Source organism: Camelus dromedarius, chromosome 7 (genome assembly GCF_036321535.1).
Source record: "Camelus dromedarius isolate mCamDro1 chromosome 7, mCamDro1.pat, whole genome shotgun sequence".
Classification (NCBI taxonomy): Eukaryota; Metazoa; Chordata; class Mammalia; order Artiodactyla; family Camelidae; genus Camelus; species Camelus dromedarius.
Window position 1 is genome coordinate 58170099 of NC_087442.1, and position 13256 is coordinate 58183354.

General features: G+C 39.5%; 1 protein-coding gene and 1 long non-coding RNA gene across 3 annotated transcripts in view; one reads left to right on the forward strand and one right to left on the reverse strand.

Moving 5' to 3' along the window:
* Positions 1 to 13256, reverse strand: part of LOC135321694 (uncharacterized) — a 205728-nt gene that overhangs the window by 23772 nt on the left and 168700 nt on the right. The gene's annotated exons all lie outside the window — the stretch shown is intronic.
* The window catches only part of COL28A1 (collagen type XXVIII alpha 1 chain), a 152347-nt gene that overhangs the window by 4390 nt on the left and 134701 nt on the right, over positions 1 to 13256 (forward strand). Inside the window, exons 3-7 of the mRNA XM_064487550.1 lie at positions 3341 to 3361; positions 3906 to 3962; positions 5572 to 5625; positions 7528 to 7569; positions 11364 to 11390. Of these exons, the coding sequence (XP_064343620.1) occupies positions 3341 to 3361; positions 3906 to 3962; positions 5572 to 5625; positions 7528 to 7569; positions 11364 to 11390 (201 nt within the window). The remainder of the gene's footprint in view (positions 1 to 3340; positions 3362 to 3905; positions 3963 to 5571; positions 5626 to 7527; positions 7570 to 11363; positions 11391 to 13256) is intronic.

The window sequence follows — 13256 nt, forward strand, 5'->3', positions numbered from 1 at the left end:
CACATACCAAGAGGGGATCAACTTGATGATTTTTGTGTCATCTTTAGAATCCTGTGCTTTATTAATTTATTAATTATGGCCCACTTCTCAGTTTTTCAGGGCTTCCTCTGTTTAGAGCCTTATTCCTTTTCTCTGTTTAAGATTTTATAATGGCTATTCTGCTACTACATTAAGCAGTAAATTTTTTTTGTCATGGAGTTTGTAACCCTTGCCTAGTAAGTTCTTAATTCTCATCCATTGGCCCTCATGCTAATAACCTGCCGTGTTCCTCACATTTTCTGTTCCCTTCTCAGCACATAGACCTCATAGTCATTCACAAAGCTGGCAGTTCCATCCTAGCCTTCTCTTCTCACACATATGCAATCATAAAACTCTGACCCCGTTAACAAAATGTGCCTTCTTTTGCTCAGGTGAGATCCCTCCTCTATTTAGACTTTTTCATTTAGACTGCAGTATCCACCTAGACCTCCACTGAAAGTGCCCTTCCCTCTGGCTTTGACCATGTCCTCCACACAGCCTGCCTCCCTGCGGAAGCAGAAGGCCTCAGTACTTCCCTGGCTTCCAGCTCCGGCCACGTGGGTCCTTCTGTCCTCTCCTTTTAAATGTCCCTCCTCAAGGCTTCCTTTGTCTTATTGCCCACGCTAGTCTTTATGGCTTTTTTCCCTTATAAACTTTGACATATAGAAGAGCATTCCATCAATAAGTTGACCCTTTGCAATCCTTTCTTCAAAATTATCCAGAAAACCCACCAGTTCCAAGAAACCATCTTGTCGCCGCTCCCTCCTCTGCCCCTCAAGGCGAGGGCCTCCTTCCCACACGGCCGGCTGTACACTGTTTGTTTTCTATCACTGGGGCTTAGAGACTATAAGTGCCCTTAGGGAAGGAGCTTTGTTCTTTGTTTGAAACAATTTTATCTATTGTGCAATTTTGGGTCCATTTTTGTTTCCACAGAAATATAAATTCCAGCAAACACAAAATCAAACGAGCTCCGAAAATAATTAGTCAGTTGTTTTGTTACGGTTTTTAAGCCTTGTGGCACATATTTTTAAAGGGTGATATGGCAAAGCAGAAATTGAATTTTCAAAGGAAAAGCTAAAAAAGTGCAAAATTATACATCAACCATAGTAGCAGCTAAATTCATGGGTTTAAAATGGATAAGGATCTTGCTTTCATAAAAGGGTATAAAGTAACGCAATTTTGAATTTTTCTTTGTATCAGCAGTTATTTTCAAATATTACAATTCGACTTCAATTACTAGTTGTTTTATTGTCTCTCTTGAACTCCTTTCAAATTCCTTTTCCCTCTCCCCCTCCCAGAGGAAACCAAGTTTCTGACTTATGTTTTAAATATTTTCATAATTTGGATCACCATGTATGTATCCATCTGCAACTTGCTTTTTCACTCAATGTTTTTGGGAATTTATCTATGTTGGAATATGCAGACCCAGTGAATTGACTTTAACTGCTGAGTAGTATTTCGTTTACTGATCTGTTCCACAATTGATGGATATTTTCATTATTTCAAAATTTTCACTATTAAAAATAATGAATGCTGAAATATATAAGTACAAGAATTTTTCAAGGGTATGTCTGAAAGGGATGTTGGGATAACAGTTGGAAACAAGGACTTGTCCTGGGCAGCCTTCAACTTTCTAGGCACAGTCGAATGTTCTGGAGAGGATAATGTCATTTTACCCTAAAATTGTCAGTGTGTTTGAGTTCCCATGCTCCACATGACCTCCTAGTTCTTAAAGCTACAAATATTTCATCTGCTTTCAGCCTGGATTTACACTAGCTAGTAATTCAAAATCACTGGGGTGGGAGAGGAGAGGGGAGGGGGAATGAGAGCCTATAGGTGAGACTCTGAATTTGGTAAATAGTGTCTGTGGCCAGAGTTTTACAGCTCCAGGGACCATGTGGTCAAACTTTCTCATTATATATATATGTGGAAAATGACCTGGAAGGATTATCTGACTTGCCCAAGGCCACGTGACTGGTTTTCCGTGGGAACTGGGTGAAAACCCTGAATGGCACTTAATTCCCAGCCTAATTCTTCCTCCGATTAAATCACCAGAGTCACCCAAAGCTTTTTGCGGCAGCTTTCCTCTAAATTATTAACTTATATGGAAATAAAGGAAAAGTAAAAACAAAACTAAAAGGGGACAAAGTCCTCTGTAAAGGCACAAGCCTGACTTATCTTTAGCTTCCTCGTTACATCTTTTACTTTTAATATCTTGTGACCAATATTTCTAGTGCTTTTTACTCCCGTTTTCCACTTTATCATATGTAAATTACCCTTCCGATTCAGTCATAAGGCATTAGTTTGACCCATAACTTCTACCTTAAGAAAGCAATAATTCAATTTTAAAACCAGTATCAATTATCATAGCTCTAAAAATGAAAGTTTTATATAAATTGAATAAAAATTTTGTAGTACCTGTAGGTTGAAAATTTTTAAATGATAATAAAAGCAATCAAAGATGATTTAAAAAAAAAATACTTCTGCAAGTTTGAAAAAAAAAAGCAAGCAATAATTCTATCTGTAGACATACCTTCTTTTCAGTGTTTGTCTTGAGACACAATCTTTAGTGCACTTGTCAGGTGATACCCCACCGAGCTAGAGGAGGTTAGTGAGGCCTAGATGTTGGGCAAAAACCACACTGTGAATTTCCCTAAAATTATAAATTTAAAGTGGTTTGGAAAAATATTCTGGCTGACTCACTTCTGTGTTGTTAAGTAGGAAATGGAACTGAACTTGGTCAGGCAGCTCAGATCAAGTGTGTGACCTTGGGCAAGTCACAGAACTGCATCTCAAGTTCCCTCACAACAGAATGAGAGGCTGGACCTCACTGACTTCTAAGGCTCATTAATATTTCATGAAGTTATCAGCCTAAAATTCATGTTTTTAATGCTAAAAAAAATAAATGCCTATCTATATGGGGATAGAAACATAGAGAAAATACACAACTGCATATTCTGCCTAAGTCTTTGTAAGCAAAAATGAGAAATTTCTCATTATGATTGACTAAGCTTGTAGCCAAATTATGGAGATTGCAGAGCTGATAAAGGAAACAAAAGATAAAACACAGGACACAATAAGATAAAGTTCCTAGAAAAAGATAATTTTTAATGAGTTGAGTGCCCTTCATGTCTTCTGTGAGTCGGTGGCTCAGAGTTCCTTGGGTGGTTGGCTGGGGCTTTATTGCTTTTACAAGGTTGAAAAGGCTGAATTGCTGTTCTTCTTGGAAACTGCATATCCCATAGGGAATAATTAAGACTAATAAGAAGTGGGAAGCAGAACCATGAATCGAGTTAATGTTTCATTCTTTTTTCCCTCCTAGGATGTCTTATTTGAAAAGAAGGTAAGCACCACATGCTTCGATTACTATGAATTACTCTAAAAACTCACATAATCAAATCAAATCAGCATTGTAACTCACACAAGAAGATAATGTGTGACTAAATAAAAATGCTTAATTTCTTTTTAAAATGAGCCACTCTCTTCTGAGGCAGCCATTTGATTTCTTTTATGCCACCATATCCACTGCAGGTTGGAAAATTTAGAAAAAGTAGGAAATATTTAAATCATTTGAGGGTGATTTTTATTTTCCCCTTTTAACAGGCAACTAGATGTTACAGTTTTGTGTGTGTGTGTGTGTGTGTGTGTGTTTTGTTTTGTTTTGCTGGGAGGTCTATTTTATTTAACCATGGCAACATTTAAAATACTCTTTTGGCTGGCTTTTACTAGATCTTTTTCCCAGAAAAATTTAGTAGGGAGAGCAAAAGTTTCATATGTTTACAAGGTAAAATTTCTTCAAGGGACTGTTCCATTTAGTTATGCACTGAATGAGACTTAAAATGCTATATTTCATTGCATGTTGATATCAAGTTTCTTTGTTGATCTAGTGTGAACGCAAGATCTGTGAATGTGAGAAGGGGGATCCGGGCGACCCAGGGTCTCCTGTGAGTATATTTCTACTTCGAACTTGGGGTCGAGTCAGGAGTTCCAGCGATGACAGCTCTGCTCACACCCAGAAACACCGAGACTATTTTGTGCTGTTGAAAAGCGGTTGTGTGCACACAGCAGCAAAAACGGAAATGCTGTTTCTTTCTTTCATTCCTAAAGGGATACATTCTGTCCTTAGAAATAAGCCTGGGATTTTACTGACCCGAACTGAGGGCAGATTTGGTTTAAAATGATGAAGTTGTTCCCACAAAGGCTATTTTAGCATCATTTCTGATGTGACAATCGGGGCCAGAATTTCTCAACACTGAAGTGAAGATACAAAGAGCTCGTACAAATCCTCAGTGCTTTAGGCAAAGCTTTATCCTACTCCACGCAGAGCAAGTGACACAGACCTCTCCAGAAGTTACCTGTGTCTTCGCACTTATCCAAGGGCAGCACCAAAATGCCTCGTGCGGAGGCGGCTGATCAGGAGGCTTTGGGGATGAGAGTGAGTTCTGTGAAATGGAAGACACCACTTAGCAGCCAAAGGGAAATGGCAGGATTTACTGTAACGATTCCATTCTTGAAAAGATAATCCCCAAAGGAGTGCTTCCATATATTCTGGCCAGATACCTGGCTGGTGCCATGTCTGCACTGGGAAGGCACTGGAAGTGGCATCACAATGGCTGGAGATGCTGAACCTTTCTCTAACACACATCTTCAGATGCCTCCATGCTGCTCCTTCAGTATTTCATGTACTTCTGTAATTTCCAACCTTAGAAGTCCAAGTCCAGCAGAGATATTTGACAACAATGCATGGATAAAGGTTTTGAACCAACGCTTTTATTTGGGGGCAGGGAGGGGAATGTGTGCAGTGAATTTCTTAGACTACAACACATTTTCCCTTAAGTCTTGGGTCCAAAGCCTGTCCTTTTTCAAACCATGCTACCAATCAAGGCATTAGAAAGTGGGAGTGTTTGGCTTTTTTTTTTCCTTCAAAGTACAAGTTAGACACACCAAGATCAAAGGAAAGGTTTAACTTTCCCTTCCTATAACGTTTTAGTTTATGCTTATTGTACCGAGAGATTACCAGGGAAAGTTAACCTGGGATATTCAATTATGTTTTAGAATTAACAGTAAGAAAATGTACAGCCACTGAGCTAATTTGACAATTTCAGTCACACGATATTGTTAGGGGAGGTCACCACGACAGGTTTAATATGGATAAGCCGGAGAACCATGCTATTTAACGTTTATTGAATGTTCCCAAAACCAGTTCACGCAAAGGGGAGATTTTGGGTGGTTTGAGAACAGGAAAACAAAATGCCTTTCTGGAACAGGATGGAAGAACTGTCTTCTCCCATCTTTTAAAATTGTCCCTTGGACATCAGGGAGAGAGAGAGAGTATCCTTTTTTGAGCAAATCTAGAGAATCTGCCTGGTCAAGACAGAGCCATCCTCCTGCTGTGTAGTAAAGGACAAAACAGAGTTGAATCTCTGCTTGGCAGGTAAAGTTGTTTTAGAATCTTCCCTCATTTTATGGGTTGACACTGATCAGAAATTAATGTAATGTGTAGGAGACTAATAGAATGCCAACTCTACATAACCCCTTTTCCTTTGCCTTCAGGGAACACATGGAAACCCAGGTATCAAAGGTGAGCGAGGACCAAAAGGAAACCCGGTAAATAAATAAACAGCTTTTCCTTTAAACTAATGTATTTCCTTCTAGTTCTATTTACTTCTATTTAAAGAACAAACATTGAGAAAACAAAGAGCATTGAAGTATATGTCAGTGCCAAAAATCTGATGATTTTGGTGAAGAATACAGGCTGTTCACTTCCTGTCTGGTTTTTGCAGGCTTGTATTTACAAATTGTGACACATATGCCCATTTTAGTCAACCAGTTTAGGAAACGTAGGGACACTGAATAAAAAAAAACTTGTTCTTAAACAATGGGCGTCTAAGTTAATTACTGCAGTGTTCCATGAATTGCTTGTACATATTCCATATCAGATTTCCACTGGCACTTGTGTTTATGACTCCACTTTATGGATAACTGATCTACAATAATAATAGAAAAAACACCAGATTGTCTCTACTCCCAGACTATCTTCAGGCATTTCCTCAATTTTTTTCTTTGTCTACTCATCAAAAAAAAAAAAAACCCCAAAAACCTAGGTTAATGTTAAAAAACAGATCATTATTGGGATGATGGTCTTCCAAGTTCAAGAGCAATTGAAGGAATCATAGTAGAGAGATTAGCAGATGTGACTATGTGAAAATTTGAGGAAAACTTGGGTATAATAAAAATAGTAATGAAAATAAAGAGGAAAACATATAGGATATGTTTGCATCAAATACCACAGGCATTGGGTTAATTGCTATAGTACATACAGACTTTACAAAACAGATGAGAAAATATAAATTCTCTAATAATTAAATGGTCAAAGGACATAATTTCTAAGAGAGGAAATAAATCCAGTAAATAAAGAAATAGAAAAATGTTTAATTTCACTGGATAATGAATTAAATTTAAATAGATACCATGAGGTACTCTTTACTACCAATTATTCACATTTTAGAAACTTTGGACTCTAAGTTTGTTGGAGTTTCCTTAGGGAGTGGGGAACAACTTTCTAGTTCACATACTTTGCTTTTTTCTGTATTTCAAATTAGAAAAAAACCATTTCTTACAGCAGTGAACACAACAATATTTAAATGATAATAACTAGTGATAGCAACGTGGTGGTGAAACTGGTTTCCTCTTCATTGCCAAGGTAACTGGGTACAGACACAGACGTTTGGGGATGCAATTGGCTCTACATAAGAAACCTTTCAAGTATTTAAAATTTAACACCAATAACTCTATTTCTGAGAATATGTTTAGGGGATGTAATGAATAATATAATAAGTTAAATGCATGAAAGTATTTTTGCCAACTGTCTGCTTGTCAAAGAAAGAGAATGTAAAGCATCCTTGGGTGGCTTTACAACACACACACACACACACACACACACACACACACACACACACACACCCTACACTCACTCACTTTCTATGGGTCTGAATTGATGCCATCTTGTGTTCTTTTTGTTTTATTAGATACCTATTATAAGTCTGTGTGCACATTTCATTTATTTAGCTTGTAATTTTGTGCCACATAATATATTTTCCTAAGTCTTGCTGAAATCAAGCCATCACTCTTAAGGACATTTTGGAAAACATTCCAAAGCCCCTTGGAGAAAAGCCAGAGTGGCTGGCTCCGAGTGGGTACAATGCCCTACTTGAGAACAACGGCTGTGTTGTTCAACTAGGATGCAAGACTTGGCCAGGGCTGTGAAAATGTACCTGAATTCTGCGCCCTCTACATCTGGCTTCACTCCAAAGGGCAAAGGCTATCTGAGCTGCTATTTTCTTCCCTAGACAGTCTGGTGAAAATGTCAATGGTCAAGGCCAAAGATATTTTCCCCACTGGGTTCTCTTAATCAGGGAATTCTGAATAGTGCATTTTATTGAGCAATTAGTCACCTTGCAGAGCTGTGGAATTTTGATTGTGGTTTTTTTTTTTTTTTTTTTGTCACAGGGCGATGCTCAAAAAGGGGAACCTGGAGAAAGAGGCCCCGGGGTACGTACACAACTGGAATGCCTTCCTAAGAAAGTAATCCCAGGACACTAAGATTCTGTAACGAGTTACTTTGACCCCTGCAGTTCAAGTGCAAAAGTGATTTATGTCTACATGTGCTCTTGATGGCTCAGACAGGCAGTCAGACAGCTATGATCTTAAAAGTGGAAATGTGAGGAGAAAACACTCTGTTTAAAAAGAGGGATGATGGGACAAGGTGGTCAACTGCATGACATTCCTTGATATGCAGTTTGAGATTTGTGAAGGGCTGAAATAAGACAATAGTCTGCTTTGCTTCTTGTGGTTTTTTGTTTGTTTGTTTGACTAAATAAAGAATAATTTAAAATTCTGGGAACATAAGAATTATATAATCTCAACTATGCTTTTGTAAATCCAGTTCTACAGACAAAAGAAGAGATGATTCTAGTTGATTTATTAGCCCTAAAATCAGAAGATGTCAGAGATAGTCTGAGAAATAATTATAGTACATTTCTTCTTCTGCATTCTTCTGGGGAGCTGCAGCTGTGTAGCAAATGGCAGAGAGTTTCACACTTCTCCTAGCTTGTCCCCTGGGATGACAGCCCAGGACTCAGGCCCAGAGGTTTTAAAAACGGTCCTTTTGGTGTTTTTAATTAATGTCATGAAAAAGTCTGACAGAAAGTTTGATCATCTCAATGGAGATTCGTTCAGAAATTTGTGTTATTCATTCAGAAAACATTTCTTAGATATCTTCTACATGTAAAGTCTACTGTTATGGAAAAATAAAACTAAGACAGAGAACTTGTATTTTTGAAAAGTTCATTATCTCTGAGGAGAGATAAAATATTAAAAAAAAAAAATCCCTAGAGGGGTGGGGGTATAGAGTGGTAAAGTGCATGCTTAGTATGTACAAGGTCCTGGGTTCAATTCCCAGTACCTCCATTAAAAAAAAACAACAACACAAATCTAAAAGCTTACATGTTAAAAAAAAAAAAAACAGCTACAATATGAAGCAGAATGTCAAAATATTGTAAAAATTGCATGCACAAAGTATTATGGGCATTCAGAGAAGACTCGGGCTAGTGGGGTAGGTTCTACCAGATGACCCCTGAGGAGTGTAGGATGGTGACAGGTAAAGACAGAACGGGAAGGCGGAGGGGGATAGGCATTCCAGATGGAGAGTGCTGTGAGCAGCACCAGAGGGAAGGCAGTGAGTGGGGAATGTGCTTAAAGAGGAGGATTGTCAGACATGGCTGGAAGGGCAGAGTGGGTGCTCGATGCCGGCCAGAAGGCTGTGCTTTGCTGGGTGACGGGCACTTCCCGAGCTTTAGATGAGGCGCATGACCCAAGAGCTGCGTATTTGGAAGACAAGTCTGGTCTAGCATGGCTCTGAAAGAGAAACTGAAGTGGGAACAAGCAGATGGAAGGAGCACTTAAAAGAAGGTTTGCTGCTGCAGCCTGCATGAGAGCGACGGGGACATCAGCCAGAGCTGCTCTGGCCGGTGTGAAAGCCGTGTGCCGTGTCTGCTTACCCAGCTGCGGAACAACAGCCAGCCCGAATGGACCGGTGCTGGAGGAATAAGCTACACACAGAATTTTGATGACTTAGTACCCCCCAAAAACGTAAAATATCTTATTGATAACTTTTAGATTGATAACATGTTAAAAGGACAGTATTTTGGACCTAGTGGGATACATAAAATATAGTATTAAAAATTAACTTCATCTTTTCATTGTTGCTTTTTTAAAGTGACTACTAAGGAATTCAAAATTACATAGGTGGCTCCCATGACATTGGATAGACGTGGGGTACAATAATGACAGAATAGAAAGAAGGAGAACATTGTGAGAACCAGGACAGGATAGACATGAGAGGATGTGGGACTAGCTCTACCTCAGACATTTGACAAGTATTCACTGAGCACTTGCTATGCGCTAGGCCCTCTTTTAGGTGCTGGGGAGACAGGGGTGAGCCGGGCAGAGAGTCCCTGTATGATGCAGCTTTCGTGCAGAGGAGGCAAGAAACAGACAAACAAGCGAGTAGGAATTTCAGTCGTGAGAGGGATTATGAAAATATAAAACAAGGTCATGAGGGGGTTCTAGGCAGAAAGAGCAGTAGGTACAAAGGCCCTGAGGTGGGAACCAGCTTAGCAGGGGCCAAGAAACGGGAAGAGACACTGAGCTTGATGAACAGTGGGGTGGAAGACAGGGCCAGGTCACACAGGGCCTTGTTAGCCAGGGCAAGGAGAGTGAGTTTAAAACCAAGTGCCCTGGGAGCTGTTGGAGAATTTTAACTGGCTGGATGAAAAGAATGGAAGGGGCAAGTAGGGAGAAAAGATGACTATAAACTTTTGGTTCATCATTGTTTGAAATATGATGGTACCATTAATAGGAACAGGGAGGTCAGACGCAAATTTTGAAGAGACTAATGAGTGTAGTTTTGAATATCTTAAATTTGAATATTTAAAACTAGTAATTAAAAGTGCCCTGAAAGGAAGAAATCTGAGAGCAACCAAACATAAATTAACCAGAGATTTCAGAAAAAAACAAAACAAAAACAAAAACAGAAAAGAAAGTATGTTATAAAAAGTAATATTCCTTTAATGACAGAATTTTAAATGTGGTGGTGTGTTATAAGGGCACCACAAGATTCCTGAGATTGGAAGTCCAGCCTTTTTTAGTGCTGCAAACATGAATTGTTTCTATAAAGAACCCCAATTTAACTTTCTATAATGTGGCCTTTAATTTCAAGCACAGTACTAAACCTCAAAACATTTATCTGAATAAGTATTTTTAACATGGATTAAAAGGTAGAGTAACAATTTTTTGGACGACTTCTACTTTTATCTTCAATGTTTCAGGGAGTTCACATTTGGAGAGAAGTGCTATTTCCTTCCTAAACTTTTCCTTTTTACCTTTTGTAAAAAAGTCATACGCAACAAAAGTTTGTAGTCTGACTCACACGTAGCTACAGGAATACCTCGTTTCATTCGTTGGTTTCACCAACGCTCCTAAAACATGTCTTACGATTCTATTTTCATACTTGGAAACTATAGTTATATGAAAAAGACATGCGATCCTATTAGAATAAGACTCACTGTTGCTTAAAGTTGGTAATTTCCCAGTCCATTTAACATTCAGTATTGTATTTCTTAAAGGGCTCTTGGGCAGCGACACAATGAAGAAGGCTGTGCAGGATTCCCAGGAGCGACGCTCAAGGGCTGCAGAAGCACTGGCCCCTTATTTAGCATGAGATAAAATATAGCAACTCAAAGGTCACTGTCTCATTAGGGCTGATAAAGGAACCATTCATTTCCTTGATGTTCTATACTCTAGGCCGAATTGAGAAGGAGGACCATAATGGATATAAATGTTTACGGACATTTTCGAGGCCATTATCTCAGCTCATTTTCAAAGCCAATTTTTCTAACAGTCTCTGTGGAACAGCCTCAGCTGTGATAGTTCATAGTTTAAAAGTCAATATAACAATTTTGAAAGGACGATTATAGGTCGTCACTTCTACAATGCGTTTCAGTGTATAGTTTCTCCTTTAGCTTCGGGCTAAAGGGTAAGAAATTGGGCTTGAAAAAAAATATGTGAAACTGAGAATAGAGTGTATTAAAGGGAAAAATAGGTTCTTTCTTGCCCCTACTACATGCATTTCCCTAAGCGCAGAGGGAAGTTACAGAGCCTACCTTTATGTGGTCTGATTTTCCAAGACTGTACAGATGTGTTTTGTTATACTTTATAAATGAAAAACATCAGATACTTCTTCCAACAACGCCTTCTAATATCATTTTCTTTTCTTTTTTAATTAGGGGGTTCCTGGGTACAAGGGTGAGAAGGTAAGTTGGTAACAACAAAGAGACCAGAATTTCATAAAGAAAAACAGAAATGTAACTGTATTTATATACTTAATGAATATATTTCCCTTTATTTTTGTCAGTCTAGACGCCCAAATTCCTAAGTATATCCTTAACTCTGTTAACATAAAATAATAACAGAACTTAAGATATGGGTGCATGGTACAAAGGATGGAAGGTACCCTAAGATTCCTGCAATGAGAATCCAGCCTCTCTTATCTCTGCAAATATGAATTCTTTTAGTACAGAACCGTAATTTAACAGCAATGCAGCCCAGATATCCAGACCAAAAGTTTCCACATACCAATGGATACAGCAGCACTACAGCTACCTTGATGCTTAACTTCCTATGTAAAGTCAACACAAGAACCTCTCATGGGTGAAAGGGGATCTATCCCGCTTAGGTAGTAAAGGCCTCTGGGTAAAGCTTGCCGAGGGAGTAAATGTGACAAACACACACAAGTTATGGGTTAGTAGATTATGATTATTTGCAAATTACAAATTAGGAAATCAAACGGATGCAAAAGAAATTAACGCATTGGACAGGATCTCAGGAACCTTTGAGAGTGTTCAATGGTTCACTCATAAGCCATGAAATCAGAACACGTCCCTATCAGCCCTTCTGTGCTACAACGCTCAGACCTGGACAAGAGGCCTGCACTTTAGAGCGTCCTGCTCTGGGTCTCCTCTAGCCGCCTCGCGCATGACGAAACAGGAGCCTGCAGGGTGACAGGCCCATGCCCTCTTCTCCTGGATCATGCTTTGTGTAACCAAGACCCCAGAAATCCCTGCAAAGCGGCCCGAGCCTACTTCCAGGGCATACACAAACCACACTTCCATGTCCATCTTCTTCCTAGGCCTGAGGGAACCCAGGGAATGCAGGAACCCAGGGAACCAACGGAAGCTTTGTTGCGGCAGTAAGGGGCCATGGAGGGAGCTTTGCTGTGTGGCCTGGGGCACCTTCATGAACACACAGGCACTGCTCCTTTTGCAGCGGAAGGAGCTGGAGGTGGGAAGTGACTTCTCAGCTGAGCTGTAGGCTGTGGGCATGGACCTCCCATGTGGACCTCTGAGAAATTCCAAAATTCTTTAACTTTTTGTTCCTTTTTAAGATATATTTGTCAGAAAAGGAAGCTAGAACATTACTAGTTTATTAGCTTGATTTGTACCTTTCAACTATTTTGATACGTGGTATTTGGGCCTCTGCCTGCACTCTTGCCCTGGGCCCTGCAAACGTTAGGGGTGAACCTACATACAGGCAAATAAATATCTCCCCAAACATGGGAAATGTTAGGCCTAAAAGGGGAGGAGTGTAAGAAATGCTGCAACTGTGTACTTAGCCGTAAGAACCTGGGTAGCGCAGCATCTTGGAGTGTCTGTTTCTTCATCCGTGTAGAACTGGATAAATACTGGCCTACTGATGTACAGGGTGGTTGGAGCATCAGATAGAATAATGGATGTGACCACGTACCGTAAACTGTTTGCTGGTCTATAAAAGTAAGGTGCTATTATAAAGAGATAACAAGAGAAAGAAAGTTTCATGATTGTAAAATTGCCCTATATATAGTTGAAGAAAATTATCCAGGCCCCACCTCCCTCACCTTGATTTACATAACAAGTTAATTACCAACACTAGGAACTTTTCTGTATATATTTTTGAAAAGACTCACTTAAACTTCTGGGGAGGAGCTCTCGTGTGGAAAATATAAGTTGTCAGAACCAATGGGCCCTGAACCATCGACATCTATGAGAGAATTTCATCAGGAGCAGCCGCACCCGCAGTCACAGGGTGGGAGCAGAGCTAACCTGCTCAGAGCTTTCTGAAGCCCTTGCTCTCTGGAACTTTGT